We start from the raw sequence: 15484 nt of genomic DNA, 5'->3' as shown, positions 1-15484 counted from the left end.
AAATCATTTCCAACACTTTGAGTTACCTTGTATTCCTTTGTATAATTGGTATCCTCTCTGTATTGGTATATACAGAGTATATATCAATATATCAGTATATATATGTTCACATCACCATTTTGTATGTAGATCTAGGATGATCTAGAAACTTTTGACTGCAAGTAATTGGCAGCACTGATAAGCACACACCACAGAGAATACCCGTGTCACGGAAACATTTTTATATAACGAACCAATCTTCTCATAATTGAAAATTGCTACAATCTAATCTGTAAGTATAATTACTGTTTTCATTAATACTGATAACCATTTGAACTAATTTGCGTTGTCGAAGTGCAGGAATATTTACAATGCTACAATACGTATCAAATTTCAATTAATAAACATCACATTCTTTAATTTTTTGAACATTAAATTTAATAAATATTAATAAAACTTATATTTCATGTCATTTTTATGTAGCTAAATCGCAGTTATTCATTTCGATACGTGTCTAAATACGTAAGATTGTATATTTTCTTCGAAACAACAGGTTTATATAAGATATTTACAGAGAAGAAATATTATATATTGTATTTTTCCTATGTTAAGGAATAATTTATTACATGGAAACACTAAAGTTTATTAATGCATTGCTTATTCGTGTGATTAACCCCTTAACAAGTGATTTTAACCTCTTAAGTGATTAACGACGAGAGTCTGTGCGAAAAACGGCATCAAGACGATACCGCGCGGCCGTGATCCAAAAACTATATAAATACTTGTATCGTTTAGGATTAATAGATAAGCTTTGTTATTTAGTGTAAGCGGTCCGTAAGAGGTACGGACCAACGCACGCCGGCGACGTGTGAAAAAAGTTACATCCGTATTTCGTACAGATTCCGGCTACCAGTGAAAATTACAGGTTAATTGTTTTATTGCCATAGAGCTGTTAAGTCAATTTAACCTGTCTTTTCTTACGGTAGTGGAACATAACCTTGATCTGCTTTGCTTCTATAAAGTGTTTATATAAACCACATTTTTTGTATTGTATAACAATATATATTTCGTGTATATCAGAAATTTTCTTTGAATGTGCTACAATGAATATTTCAACTGTTTCAGGTTTATACACAATGGTTGCCCATACTGTACTCTTGGATTTCACAGTGCCATCAAACGTAATAGCAGACATAGAGAAGCGTTCGAATTTGAAAGTAGCCATCGCTAATGTTCTGAAGGAACATTTTGATGGGCTCAAGCCATTAACCGAGCCGAGTCTCGATGGAAGTCTATTAGTCCTTTACGAAGGTCCTAGAGGTAGTCTAATCACTGTTCGAGGATATACCGAAGGCTTGATCACTGTTAACATTGAGTATTATAAAAAAGATGATGAAGATGCACTCTTAAACTTTGAGGTACAGTCGCTCACATTAATTACCATAATCGTTTTTCTTTTGCAATACCTAGTTGCAAACTTCATAATATTTAATTGCCTCTCATGGGTATTAGATATGAAATCAGCTTTTGGTATCTCTCAAATATGGGGTCGATACAAGGTATATTTTGTTACATATTCATTTTGTTAAGAAATTATATGAAAATGGCCATACGCACAACATGCTTCCGAGCATTTGAATTTATATCCATGTGACAAAACGTTTACTCGGAAACATTCGAGGTTTTCATTTGCCAATCTTTGATAATACAAAGGAGTAAAGTTACACAGTTAAATATGTTGTAAAAGATCGTCATCGTTTGATGAGTGCCAATAGAAATAAGTAGAAATTTTACTATATGCGGAAGAAACACGTGTAACAAAGAGGACCTTGTAGCAGTGGCAATACCTGGAAACGGACGTTGCGATGGCTCTGAATAGCCAACGCAGTAAGTGCCTGCCACCAGTAAGACGAGGAACCATATATGACCTCTATCTGACACTATCAGGTAGAAAGCGCTTCCCCAATTAGTTCCCATACTTAGTTTATATCTATAGCACCTTATGAATGTGCGAATCGTTTTCGTTGCACTCTAAAACGCCAACAGCTCCAATTGATTGATTTGTTTCCCGTCGGCGCGGTATTTTATTCCCCAGTGTTTCTTTTTTGGTTCTTCCGCCAAGGGATTTGAAATCACCCTTAATGACGCATATGTAAAAGAAGAGTTGTTACGATTGGTTTAACAAGATAGTTTCTGTTCTTTTTTTTATTCATCGGTTCGCTTATCGCGGCCACCTTTAGTCGATCAGAGAATTGGAGACGGCGTTGCAGGCGGCGGCAGCCTCTACGCGTTCGCACATGCTTACACCAATTAAACGCGGTGGACCTTTTGAGAGATACTTTCCTACCGCCGGTGAGTTTTTTATTTATTATTCTGTTTACGGAACCAGCGGAATTCTATCTCCGCATAATTGTAAACATTATCGTGCGTCGTCAAAAATCCATTATTTTCGAATCATTTCAATCGATTATTATATGGCCTATTTCATTCAACTGTATAAACATTCTTTTCATTATTTTTTGCTTGAGAACAAAAATTACGATATTTGCGCTTTAACTGTTTAAAAAATACATATATGTATACAATATATATATACTCTATTAGAATTGTATGTCCCTTTTTTAAATATACACATATTATCATTCTTACTTCCATCCTCTATCAAAGGAAACCATTTCAACTATGTATTTATATATTTGCTTTATACCAACATTGTTACAGTATTTATGTACGTAAATGGTTTCCCAAGAAAACAACAAGTACAGAAAGAGACATAAGACAAGCATACTTTAGAGTACTAAATAATGTTAAGAATTGTTAATTTTAATACTAACCTTCCATTTTACAGCTGTATTTGTCCATTGAATGAAGTTACACGTTCCTCTAATTTTTATGCTACATTAGAAATATATAATATTTACTATAAATAACGATACAATAGATTAGTACTATGCACCCGAAGCTCCTGAATCCTCGATATTTTGATTGTTGGTCATTTTTATTGTATATAAGAAAAAATTATTTATTCTTTTAACATATTTGCGCTTTGCATCGCATGCATCTAAATAAATGCTTTCTTATGCAATACCTAATCTGTACGATTAAATTTCTTTTTATTAAACAATTGTTTTTTCTTTTAAGATGACAGACTGCTTGAATATGATATAGACAAGCTGGTCTTTGAAGCACGTTCGCCGTACCAAAAAGTGCAAATTGTTCATTCTAAATCGCTAGGGAACCTGTTGGTCCTCGACGAGTTACAAAGTGAGAAGCATAAAAATTGAATATTCTTTGAATAAAATGTTAAGGATTGAATTAGAACTTATATTATGTATAAATATATTTCTTTCAGATATTTCTGAAGCAGATCTTATTTATACGGAAACTTTGATGCAACGTGGAAAAGAGAATTATGCGGGAAAAGAAATAGTTATTTTAGGAGGAGGTGACGGAGGATTGTTGTGGGAATTGCTTAAGGAGAAACCAAAATTTGTTACAATGCTGGAAGTACGTCTACTTAACTATATAAAATAATAAAATAAAATTCTACAACGTAACGTTATCGACGATTTCTTCCCATTTTCAGATTGACGATGTTGTTATAAAAGCCTGCAGTCAACATATGAGAAGCGTATGCGGAGACTGTCTAGATAAAAGAAAGGGAGAAAACTATGAAGTAAGTTTGACTAGTCGACCGTTTATGTATTTTCTGATGTGGAATGAAAAATTTATGCATATTTATGATTTTTAGATTGTTGTTGGAGATTGTGCAAAGGCCTTAGCACACATGATCGAACAAGGTCGACAATTCGATTATGTCTTTGGCGATCTAACAGATATACCAATCAGTACTTCGACGCATGACGATGCATGGGATTTTACCAGACTTATTCTAAATTACTCGATGAAAGTCCTAAAGCGGACTGGGAAATATATGACGCACGTAAGTACATTACAATCTACTTTTTATCGTTGATACAATTCCTTCAAACGATAGCAATAGAAATGATTGGAGGTGTTCTATCATCTAAGTAGCTAACTCTTAAAAATCTGCAATCATATATCTGTAATTGCGATGTAATATTACTTAAAACTTCAGGATTATCTATAAACATAATCGTAAACTTGTCGGAGAGCCTCTTCCTCAGGTATTTTGATGAAATTGAAATATGTTGAGAAAGTCATTGTTCCGAACAACTTAGTTTCAGAGATGTTATTGTTCGGAATAATGACTTTGACAAGACATTTGAATTTCATGAAAATCCATGAGATAGAGGCTTTTCGACGAGTTTACCAACATAACTTCTATTTTATCTTAAAGGCTAATGGAGCATCTTGTCCAGAAGCACTAGAAATGTTCGAGCAGGTCCTCTCACAGCTCTGTGTACCAGTAACCTTTACTAAAGACAGTGCTTTTATACCTTCCTTCTTCGAGGAGTGGGTCTTTTACCAAGTATCGTTTGAATGATGGATTAAATATATAACCCCGAGGTTCCTGGGGAGGCATGCTCACAACCCATTTCCTCCCTTATGACCCATATTCAACTCTAATTGCGGATGTTTTGCTACTGAATTGGTCTGTGGAAAAAAAGATCCGAATGCTGGACATAAAATCCCAATTGACTCTACCACGCTGGCGTCTGTACATAAAGTAGGTGGTGGTTATCTGATCTTATTTAATTGTTTAGTAACTAATAAACTATACAAAGGTGCTCAATTATTTTTTCTAATAACTGTCAATAATCAAAGTGAATCACCCAATGATTTAACACGAATAACTCCAAAGAAAGTAATTCAAAACCTTTATTACTGTACAAATATATATCGTTAATCATAATTAACCCTTACATTATAATTAACCCTTTTAACGATCTAATTTATTTATTAACTTTGTAAAAATATAAAATAAACCATATCAGATATATAAATGGACAAAACCGTAGATGCACGCAATTTTTATTGGATATGGAACACAAGTACATTTCATAATAACCATTTAATTATAAGAACATTAATATTAAATATATAATTATTTAATGAACAATAATTAATATTAAAAACTGTTTTATATACATAAATAAATAAATAGAAACAATTATATATATATATATATACACATATTTATGTATGTATATCTATATATATATATGTACATATTTCTAATAACAAAAACTATGTCAGGCAATAATGGGGTTAAGGAATATCTATGGAAATAACAAATAAGATATTTGCTTTACTGTTTTTCTGTTATTTGAAACTTATAAAAAACTATTTATGTTTAACGAACACCTATGCCAGAAAAAAAGGAATAGAAACTAAGAAATCATTAATTAGTGGTAAGTAAAAGGAATAAATTATATAAGATAATCATATTAATTATAAATCTAATATTATATTTTTGATTAATGGATTAAAAAATATCGTACTATACACAGTATTACGGTATACTTAATTGTCTTATATTATTTTAATATCACTGTTTGTGCACGTCAACATCAATAAATAAGAGTCCCTGTATCATGAATATTCAATTCACAACGAACAGTTCAGAAATGTTTCTGATTAACAATATTTTCAAATATTAATATACTATTATAAACTTATTTGTAATGGAAGATAATATTGATTTAACGTATAAATAAATAAATACAGTCGAGTATGCAGAGAAGGTAAGAATAGTTACTAGTTATTTAATCAACAATGGAAGATTTTATCGTAAGAAGGGAAATTTCTTTATCCGTCTGCGAGCTAAGAATAGATGTTAGAAAATATATTATAGTGGAATGACTGTACGCTTAATTAAATATTGATTTGAAGTTTCCAACCGAAACTTAGTGCTGAAATGTGTTGTTGTTATTTCAAGTGCTTTTTTACTTCGTGAATAGTTGGCTCTGTTTCCGTTTCCAAAACTATCTGGTCCAACCACTGTTGAACCTGCTCCGGCAGTCCATGAGAATTTTGCTGCTCTTCCATAATATTTCTTCCAGAATTTCTAAAACTTTTGCCGTCATCTTGCTGCTCTGTATTGGCATTTTGAAAATTGAAATCATTATTCCTGAACTCTGTGTCTAGCTTCGGAGATAGGCTCAAGCTTCCTTCGGATTGTTTGTCTTGAAGATTAGAAACCTCGCTGGTATTTTCCGTTAGATATTCTATGCAAAAAGTTTTCATTCCATTGGTAATATTTTCCACTTTTCTATCTTCTGCCGTAGAAGGCGCTTCCATCTTGCCATTGGTGGAAATATCCTCTGAACCTTTAACGGATTTGTCGAAACTGACATGATCTTTATTAATGTCTTGATATTCCTGAATCTTATACGGTTCTAAATCGGTGATCGCCGTTGAATTAGAACCTATCAATTCTATTCTTCCAAATTGTTTAATCTGTTCTTCCAGAGTATTCCTGTCATCTAATATTGTTATAGATGGAGGTAGAATTTCAGGATTCGACAATGCCAAAGATATTTGTTGTCTGTAGAGTGCTTCCGACTGACGTAAAAGTTGTTTCTCTCTTGCGTATAACGACTGTGCCAGTTGTGCGAAGGAGACTTTGATTTCCTTTTGGACCTTAAAATTATAACAACAAATTGTATAATTCAAAAAGTATTCCGAAACAGTCGTATCTCGTCGATAGCACATCAAAATGAAAAATTGATTGCAAAGAAGAAAATCAAAGCTTAACCTTAAAATATACTGATCCTTTTCTAAAATTTTATTTAAACAATTTGACGAAAATAGAAGAATGTTACCTCAAGGAAGTGTTTCTCCAAAAATGTTTTCTTGTCAGATATTAATTTTCTTCTATCAAGATTGCTGTCGTTGTCGGTATTATCTTCATTTTTCTCTATCATATTATTAATTTAACGTGTCCACTGGAATACTTCGTTTTACCTTAAACTTCTGTTAACAATAAAACAGAAAAATCAATATTCTTCAAAGTTTAGCTACTTGTCAAATACATGTGGAAAGCGATTTGACACGAGTCTAAAACCTGATACGAAAACTATTCAGCTTCTAATTATACTCCACCCGTTAGATTAGCGGTACTGCCATCTTGAAGTTCACGAAATTCAAATTCGTTATTCGAGTTATTATATTGTAATTGTTCTATGTACTTATTATATACATATAATTTTAGTTGCTTCATTCATTCAGTAGTATAATTATGAGCAAAAAGAAAAAGCAGGTGTGATAAAATATATTGACTAAAAAATAGATTTTACCCAGTAAACAATCTGCCAACAGATTCGCGCGGCATTTATACAGTATATATCCAATATGAAATAACTTTATTCAATAATTTAGGAAAAATAATTTCAATAAATAACAATTTTTGTAATACGTGTTTTATAATGCTGCCAATCTGCCAGCAATTATTCCATATGCAATTTTTGTACTTTTTATAATTGTTAAATTAAAAGATTGTTCTATTTAAAATAACTTCGAAGAGATTTTTAACGATCGTCTTTATTTACCAAAAGAAAATTTCGTCGTACAGATTCTTCTTTCTATTTCCCTTTTTCCAACGTGTGTAACTACAATAGCTAATATACGTACTATTCAGACGGCTATAATAATTAATATATATAATATATATAGTAATTTTCAATTAAATGTACAGTCGAGTTTCGTTCGAAAAACATTTTTAATATTTATCGACTAAATCTAATATGGGTCGATAATGATTTCTTATTAACAATTAACAATTTAATATAATGGGTATCTATTACCATATTATACCTAAGCGAGTCGCTACGACTGTTTATTAAGAATAAAATTTGCACGAACATTTCCCGTAGAATCGTGCGTAAGCCACGATATCAATTTTCGTTTTTTTTTGTTAACAACTAGTAAGGCGAAAAAAGTATCGCGGCCCATCGTTCAATTCGACGATAAAATGTAACAAATAGACTACGAATTTTATGCATTTATAACATGTTTGCATATACAAAGCGCAATAAAAAAATTTAAAAACGTGTTTCGCTAATTTCGTAAATAATTATATACTTTGATTTCGAAACGAATGGAACCACCGCTCGCTTCCGGAAATTGATCAACGAAATTTTCCATTTCCCATAAATATCCGCAGTCTAGTAATATAATTACGGCAGCACAGATACGTGTATTTCGTAACTTAAAGTCAAGATGATATGCAGTTATTCTCATTTATCATACACGTCCGACACCGATAAAATAAGTTAGCAGCTATAAACTTGTGACCAGGCTTACGCGAACAGCTCCCAAATTTTCTGAACTTTTAACAAAGACGTTGATAATGATATATTTAGACTGCAGATTTTATGCAATTATAGCACGCATATAATAATGATAATAATAATAATAATAAATAATAATAATAATAATTACAACTGTTTGCGAACTATTCGCGTACACCGAGAATTTCTTGTACTTATTGTATAAATACAACTAACGATACGCTTACGTTAAACATACTAGACGCGACTTCTGAACACTTTAGTCGTATCGTGCCATTTTTTTCTCCCCCTTTAATGAGAGAACCGCAATCTAACAATTACCTAGTCAATTAGTAATAATACAAAAGGGGAAAGAACAATATCCCGTTGAAATAATACGATTTTTGCTCGCATCGTGGAACATACATATAAGAACGTTCTCCCTTTGCGTCGACGAGAAACGATACTCCTACTACAAATTACACGGGAAGTAGAATAAAAATGACATTGTTACGTTGGTTAGCTCGTTAAATTAATGATAGTCAGGGAGGAATAGAAAAAATCAGAACGATCGATTCCTCTTGGAATCGAGGAAAGTCGGCGGCAGTTAAAGGGGTGTTAATTCGAGCGATGGTTGGCCCATTTTCATTCGTAGACTTGCCACGTCATCTTCTATTCGTACCAACAACTTGAATTTCTTGAATAGAATAAAACAATAATATCAGTTGTCAGTTGAAATGATAATTAGACTAGAGCGACGATAAATGATTCATATAAGTTACCGTTATGACGTCTCCTGGCGTTGTCTTCCAGGCGTAGAGCATGTAACCAGGTATGCACAGCATGGATGATAAAGCTGTCATCCAGCCGAGCACGTGCGACCACCATGGATACTCGTAATCTAAATACTTGACAGGTGTCCATTGTACCAAATTGAAGATGAAGACCCCCTGGACATCGAAGTTTTATATTAACCCTTTATGTCTGTTTAATTTCATGGTACATAATTACTAGATTGCGGATCTTTATGCATTTATGAAGAAGTTGCTTGGGTGAAATATAAAATTGTTTTTAATGTAACGAGGTCATTAAGGGATGAAATCAATTTTTATTTTATTCCTGCTTCCCACAATAAATGCAGAACATTTTTATTTTGCATAAAGATCCTCAATCTAGTAATTACGTTGCTCTGGTTAACGCGATTAAAACTAGGAACTTACAACACAAATCAAGGGAGTGGTGAACGTCCAACAGAGTTTCCACCACATCAGGGGATAATATCCGATCATGTCTCTGAGTGCGTCGTAAAATCGATCGACACCGAAAGCCCAGCTTATCGAAATGCATTCGAAGAAGATTAAGAATAAAAGACAAAATCCGGAAACGGCGTACGAGTCGAGGATCTGGAAGACGTACATGCCACCTTGGGATATACAAGAAAGTCCTATAATGTAAGATAGCACGCAGACGATCGCTATAAAAATTTCCTTGCGTCGGCGAAGCAGCTGTGGCCACTCGTCAACCTTGAATCAACGAGTTTACAGAAATTAGTGTAACCATTCGTTATCGTTAAACAGCGGATTTTATGCATTTACGACAAAAATGAGTGGGTGTAATTTAAAACAGTGATAACATTAGAAGAATTTAAAAATACTGTTCTATTATTTTCAAGCTATTCAACATACATATTAAAAAAGAAAAGAACATTTTTTTATTTTGCGTAAAGATCCGCTGTCTAGTTATCATCGGTAAAATAAGTCTTTTTACACGTAAAAAGATATATTTAAAAACGGTAGCTCACCATGGCAGTAACAAACCCTTCCATGGTGCAAAACTGCGAATCCAAGCCGATAAGTAGAAGCATGAAGAAGAATAAACAAGACCATAACGGCGCTCCGGGAAGCTGAAGAACCGCCGAAGGATAAGCCAAGAAGGCCAATCCCGGACCGGAAGCGGCTACCTCTGCTACCGGTTTCTGTTGTTCGTGGGCCATGAAACCCACCACGGAGAATATCACGAAGCCAGCGAACATACTGGTCGACGAATTCACCGAACACACTATCAAAGCGTCCTTGTAGACGTTATTTGTGAATTTGTTGTAACTACCAAGAGCCACTAGCGTGCCCAAGCCCAGACCGTACGAGAAGAAGATTTGGGTGACTGCATCTATCCACACCTAGAAAATACGTTACGTTCACCTTGCGTATAGATCACAACAATTTTAGCTATAGTCAGCTTGCGAGCGATTTTAAACGCGTTTGCTATTTACCTCCGATTCTCGTAATTTCGAGAGATTCGGACTGATGTAGAATCGAATGCCCTCCATGGCACCGGGCAAAGTAATCCCACGAATCAGAAGAATCGTTAATAAGACGTATGGGAAGAGCGAGGTGAAGTATACGACCTTTCCGGTCCACTTTACACCTTTCCAAATGCAGAAATAACAGAGGATCCAGACCAAGAGAAGGGTACCGGCTAGTTCCCAACGAATGCCACCCATGTGCTCCACACCGTCGCTAATTTGGAGCGCTCGTCGTCTGGAAAGAAACACACGCGTTCGAACTCATCTTTCCATTTCGTTTCGTTTGTTGAATCCGATTCCGAGCACTTACTCCCAAAACTCTTTCACCGGATCGGTGAGATCCGTGATCGTCACGTTAACGCCGTTGACAGAACACATCTGAACAACGCCCAAGCCCCTGGGATATCGGATCGCGGACGCTTGGGTCCACCAGCAAGACAACGAGTCTCTGTCGTAGGGGTTCACGCAGTTCTTCGTGTTCCAGTAGTTGTTACAGGTTCCCCAAGGTAGCTCTATTTGTACGCCATAAATACACGCATAGCGTTAAACATACATAGAGTTTGATTTAATAGTATTAAGGTGGTAGACTCTCGTTTCCAGGATTGCAAGGGTACGGGATGCGCCTTCTCATTTCTCCATAATGCATGCGATGGGGTTTTTCACTAGTCAAAGCGCTAGATAAAAGATCAATCTAGGCCGCGATCGTTCTCAAAAATCCTATTTCTACGTTTACGTAATTTGCATTATTTGGAAGCATAAAGCTGCGACAGCTACATGCTACCGAATAATGCTAATTACGCCTCGTAAACGTAATAATAGGACCTTTGAAGAAGAAGAACCCGCAGAAAAAGGCTCATCCCGCACCTTGCAATATCCTGGAAACGAGTCTGCCCACTTAAGAAGACGCGCAGGCCGAATCAATGATTACCTAAAACGCCTATAAATATTATTAAACTTGATGGACAAAAATATAACGGAACATACCGCTTCGCATGGACATGAAGAAGTAGAAGATTGCCCAAGCAAGGATGACGATGTAATAGACGTTCATCCAACAGGACATGACAGCGGCGGCATAGCCAATGCCTTTAAAAAGCGGCGCTATCTTGAAAACACCAAGGCCACCGACCGTAAGCATTTGGCCAAGGGCAAGCTCCATGAAGAACATTGGTATCCCAGCGAGCACCAACGTCAGGAAGTATGGTATTAAAAAAGCGCCTCCGCCATTTTTGTAACAGAGATACGGAAATCGCCAGACGTTACCCAAACCGATCGCCAAACCAACCTTTTTTTTAATACAGAAACGAGTGAATTAATTATACGAACATCAACGAGAAGAACAATAGTGAGAAGACATCGATGAAAGTTGAAACATTACCACGCTCAAAATAAAATCTAATTTTGTACTCCATGTGCCACGTTCCGGAAGTGGCTTCTGTTTGCTGGACGTCAGATTTAACGCGGTTTTGTCCGGGTTTTCAGGATCCCCGAGCTCGGGCTCTCTCGATGCGTCCGTCATTTTCTCCTAGATCTCCGTCACCTGACCTTCAACAAGTTCCGTCGTTTCCGGTTGCCTTTCTCGCGTGTTCCTCCACACCTCGCGCAACTACCGCGAATGCATAACAGAGCTTCTGTCGACAACAATACAGGTCATCTGCACACTGTACTTTTCATCTTTCCTTTCAGATGTTTCTTTTTTTTGTGATATTTCTAAAATAAATAATTTTAGTCTAACACTCTTTCGATATCCTTTCTAATAGTTTCTAATATTCCTCCGGATATTAACTTTTCAGCTTCCCTCGGTTAAAGTGATGAATGACAATTATGACATTGTACATTCTAAACAAAATTTATGAGATTTATTTGCTGTTCGATAAATTCGATTCAACAGAAAGAGAAAGAATAAAAAATTCCTACGACTATTCGAAGATTTCTGCGAGACACTGTTCAGGATTTTCTCAATGTTCTCTCGAAGGATGCAATTTTTGGTAAACGATTCGACCGAGTTCTTGTTCCGACGCCGGATGCGACTCGCGGTTCGTCACGTGGAAAATCTGCGGAAGATTATTACCCTTAAATACTCGAGAATGCTGGGTGACTCGAGATCGCGACGGAGAATTCACCGTATGCTGCTTCTGACGCGAAAAGAAATGGTTCGTCAAGTGTTTTATAAAAATAATTCATCTGCAAGTAACCTTTCTATTCGGAGGATATCACGAATCTGTGTCAGTCGTACAAGATTCAAATAGAGTTGCACTTCTTAACCTGTTGATCTATGTAAATAACCATCTAGATTTCGCGCAAACGGGGATGTCAAATTATCCCTTATTCCCACTTAACAGATTAAATAAAAACAACGCGGCAATGTGCAGCACAAGCAGCACCAGAACTATTGCGCACCATTTCATCTTCCGGTTCAACATCTCTTTCTCTAATTGTAATTCACCTTGCAGTTGCAAAACAACATCCAAAGCATCCCTAAAAAATATTTTCCACAAGCTGTATATTACAAGTCCATCGAGAACGATCACTGTGATAAGTCCTTTGGGATCGGTGCGATTATGAATTATGAACGTAAACGAAAGTTATCGAGTTATTCGCGAGAACGATCGAGTAAGATGATAACTGACAATGTCCCGTTGAGAAGAACGGTGAGCGCAACAGTTCTTCCGGTTCTGCGATATAGGGGACCAGAAGACAGCGCGAGGACCGGCACTGGCGTCGCGTCGGGACCAATAAGAAAGAATTAAGGCGCAAAAGTAGCATCGATGCGACACGGTTAAATACGAATGTCCGGCTGGGGAACCCTATAATGAATATCCCGAGCCCGTTCCCCCAAAGCTCCATCCTTCCCCGGCCCCTTCGCGGCCGATCTATTGCTCGGCTCCCTCTTCCTCTTCCACGCTCATAAAAAACAGCTATATTCTAATTAACCGAGAACGCGTTGTTCCGCGTAACCGACATCGTTGCGATCTTGAATTCCTCCACTGCGCGCGCACCGACTCTAATTGCATCCCCGAAATTCACCGCGAGATAGTGGATATATCCGATTGCGCGGCGATCCCCTTCGGTCAATCGTCACCCTCGAGGAATCAACGATATCCGGTTACCGCACGTGTTACAGTTCTTCCTATCTTACTGTACAGAAGAGATTTAAACCGCATACGAACCTGTTTCGAAACAATCTGAGAACACTGTCTTTCAGGTAGCGCACGATCTCTCTTCTTCTTCTTCTTCTTCTTCCGGTTTCGCTGGTCCCTCGCGAGTTTCTGGCGGGAAATCGGTGGACAGGAAAATAATCGCACGAGAGAAACGCTGTATTTGGAACTTTCCCGACGAGAATTTCATGCACTGTCACTGGGCGCACTCTTGATCCTTCGCGCAACAACTCTCGATTGAGTTAAAAGGGCGGCATTTCTCGCGGCAAAGCGAAGCTGATCCTCTCGACTTGAACGTGAAATGACAAGCACTCCGACTCGAATAATCCTCCGATTCAAAGACAGGATTTCGATCAAGAACTGATTTCTCTCGATCCGGATGGTCGCAGCCACGATACGATCATCGATTCACCTTTTCCTTCGAGGAATCTACTTTTGGTCGGGAACGGTCGGGACTTCTTCTCTTATCTCGTCTTCCTGGATGCTCGTTTCCTGTTTTCGATGTTTTCTGTCAACTTTCGGAGCCTGTTTCGAGACGCGTCTTCGAAAGGCGATGCGAGTGCTCGGCCGGCCCGCTCAGAACTGGAATCGGGAGTTCGCTTTCGACGGCGAACTAGCTGAAATATCGGGGGTACGAAATCGGGGGATCCCCCTTTTCCTTTTTTGCCCCCGGTCCACCCTTGCCGTTTACATCGGTGTCACGCGTTTATTCCGCGCGCGGTCGCTCGCAACCGGCCTGAACGCTGAACGCGCGAATACGTTCGCGCGAACACGCGCGCGCAGAGCAAGAGGGGACGAGGAAAACAAGGAGAAAGAGGGTCACCAAGATCGCAGCAGTATATCATCATCAAGTTGACGGCTATCCTGGCTGCTGTGCTCTTTATTGTCAATGTTCCGATACATGCGCGCCCGTACGTGTTTTCTTTTTACACGGTTTTACACGGTTTGCGCGGAGAGCGTTGGGTGTATGCGCGAGATCGGTGCATAGCTACTTTTGCGCTTAGACCCTTCCGCAAATGACCCGATTAAGGGGGTATTCTGGTTTTTCAACTTCGTCAAATCGACTTTTCGCATTTTCTTTAGATAGTCGTTCGGAAGCTTACCAAGTGAACGCTGTTCGTTCAGCAACTAAAATATTGTACCTTCTGAAAAAATAGTGTAAGTGGAATGTAAAAGACATTTTTACTATTGTCACGAGATTTCAATGCTCCGATCGTCATTTTTACGAAAACTTAGTTATCTAGGGTTGAACGAGCTTTTCTCAAAACCAGTATTTTCGAAACCACTAGTCGATCAATTTTAAATCTTTTAAATCCTCTTCTTTTTTTGCTTCGTTAACGTGTTAGAGGAGAAAAAATATTCTTGAAAAACCATTTTGCGACCACAGCGTTGTATTAGGTCATTAGGTTGTTCCAAAAGTTGGTTTTCGATTCATGCACATAATGCAAATTTATGTTAGGAAGTACTAAAACATTATCATAAAAATTGTATTTATTTAGCAACATTAAAGGAATACATTCCGAAAGAAACTTTTGGGACAACCTAACACATATAGCGAGGTTGATCGATGATTTTCATCCATGAAAGTTTAATCGAATATATCCGCGAGTGAAATTTTGTAATCCGCGTGGAACAACCTATAACGAGTTGAATTTCTTGGTCAACACTAGAATTGCTAAATAATCGACGCACCCTGATTTCGATCATCGTCATCAACATCGTTAACGGAGCCTCTCCTCCGCGTGTACCAAACTTCTACACTTTCTAACGAAATGGAAGAGCGCGCTAAAGTAGGTGAGCAAGACTAGGAAGCTAGTATATCCGGAGGGTTCACGTGACACCGATCTATC

At 37.1% G+C, this 15484-nt stretch overlaps 3 protein-coding genes across 12 annotated transcripts; 1 reads left to right on the top strand and 2 right to left on the bottom strand.

Annotated features, from left to right (window-relative positions):
- The first annotated feature begins 116 nt into the window (after nt 1-116).
- Sms (spermine synthase) lies at nt 117-4696 on the top strand. Of its 5 annotated transcripts, none has more exons than XM_076424393.1 (8): nt 117-271; nt 1105-1397; nt 2220-2331; nt 3121-3243; nt 3332-3486; nt 3566-3655; nt 3731-3922; nt 4301-4696. In XM_076424393.1, the coding sequence occupies exons 2-8, from the start codon at nt 1116-1118 to the stop codon at nt 4445-4447; spliced, it is 1101 nt and encodes a 366-aa protein (XP_076280508.1). In that variant the 5' UTR covers nt 117-271; nt 1105-1115; the 3' UTR covers nt 4448-4696. The 5 variants fall into 5 exon arrangements, with proteins under 5 accessions (XP_076280508.1, XP_076280511.1, XP_076280510.1 ...); XM_076424396.1 differs by lacking the exon at nt 2220-2331 and adding an exon at nt 1815-1926; XM_076424395.1 differs by lacking the exon at nt 117-271 and adding an exon at nt 609-820.
- A 425-nt stretch (nt 4697-5121) lies between these two features.
- LOC143209111 (uncharacterized) lies at nt 5122-7030 on the bottom strand. The gene is made up of 2 exons (XM_076424399.1): nt 6729-7030; nt 5122-6546 (listed from the first exon to the last, which is right to left on the bottom strand). Exons 1-2 carry the CDS (start codon nt 6828-6830, stop codon nt 5833-5835), a joined length of 816 nt encoding a protein of 271 aa, XP_076280514.1. The 5' UTR covers nt 6831-7030; the 3' UTR covers nt 5122-5832.
- A 400-nt stretch (nt 7031-7430) lies between these two features.
- Gat-a (GABA neurotransmitter transporter-1A) lies at nt 7431-14362 on the bottom strand. Of its 6 annotated transcripts, XM_076424387.1 has the most exons (10): nt 12672-12915; nt 12394-12530; nt 11855-12107; nt 11461-11761; nt 10787-10988; nt 10444-10711; nt 9976-10350; nt 9395-9697; nt 8957-9124; nt 7431-8871 (listed from the first exon to the last, which is right to left on the bottom strand). In XM_076424387.1, exons 3-10 carry the CDS (start codon nt 11993-11995, stop codon nt 8782-8784), a joined length of 1848 nt encoding a protein of 615 aa, XP_076280502.1. In that variant the 5' UTR covers nt 11996-12107; nt 12394-12530; nt 12672-12915; the 3' UTR covers nt 7431-8781. The 6 variants fall into 6 exon arrangements, with proteins under 6 accessions (XP_076280502.1, XP_076280499.1, XP_076280505.1 ...); XM_076424384.1 differs by lacking the exons at nt 12394-12530; nt 12672-12915 and adding an exon at nt 13647-14362; XM_076424390.1 differs by lacking the exons at nt 12394-12530; nt 12672-12915 and adding an exon at nt 13647-14362 and having other exon boundaries at nt 11855-12104.
- Nucleotides 14363-15484: the final 1122 nt, after the last annotated feature.

This window comes from Lasioglossum baleicum, chromosome 5 (genome assembly GCF_051020765.1).
Source record: "Lasioglossum baleicum chromosome 5, iyLasBale1, whole genome shotgun sequence".
NCBI lineage: Eukaryota > Metazoa > Arthropoda > Insecta > Hymenoptera > Halictidae > Lasioglossum > Lasioglossum baleicum.
This window is presented reverse-complemented; position numbering and strand designations above follow the sequence as displayed.

Coding starts and splice junctions, on each gene's coding strand:
- Sms (XM_076424393.1), top strand. CDS start 1,116: ATGGTTGCCCATACTGTACTCTTGGATTTCACAGTGCCATCAAACGTA. Junction 2,332..3,120: donor GAGATACTTTCCTACCGCCG/GTGAGTTTTTTA, acceptor TTTTCTTTTAAG/ATGACAGACTGCTTGAATAT. Junction 3,244..3,331: donor GGTCCTCGACGAGTTACAAA/GTGAGAAGCATA, acceptor TATTTCTTTCAG/ATATTTCTGAAGCAGATCTT.
- LOC143209111 (XM_076424399.1), bottom strand. CDS start 6,830: ATGATAGAGAAAAATGAAGATAATACCGACAACGACAGCAATCTTGAT. Junction 6,547..6,728: donor TGGAGAAACACTTCCTTGAG/GTAACATTCTTC, acceptor TATAATTTTAAG/GTCCAAAAGGAAATCAAAGT.
- Gat-a (XM_076424384.1), bottom strand. CDS start 11,995: ATGACGGACGCATCGAGAGAGCCCGAGCTCGGGGATCCTGAAAACCCG. Junction 10,351..10,443: donor CGAAATTACGAGAATCGGAG/GTAAATAGCAAA, acceptor CGTATTTTCTAG/GTGTGGATAGATGCAGTCAC. Junction 9,698..9,975: donor AAGGGTTTGTTACTGCCATG/GTGAGCTACCGT, acceptor CGTTGATTCAAG/GTTGACGAGTGGCCACAGCT.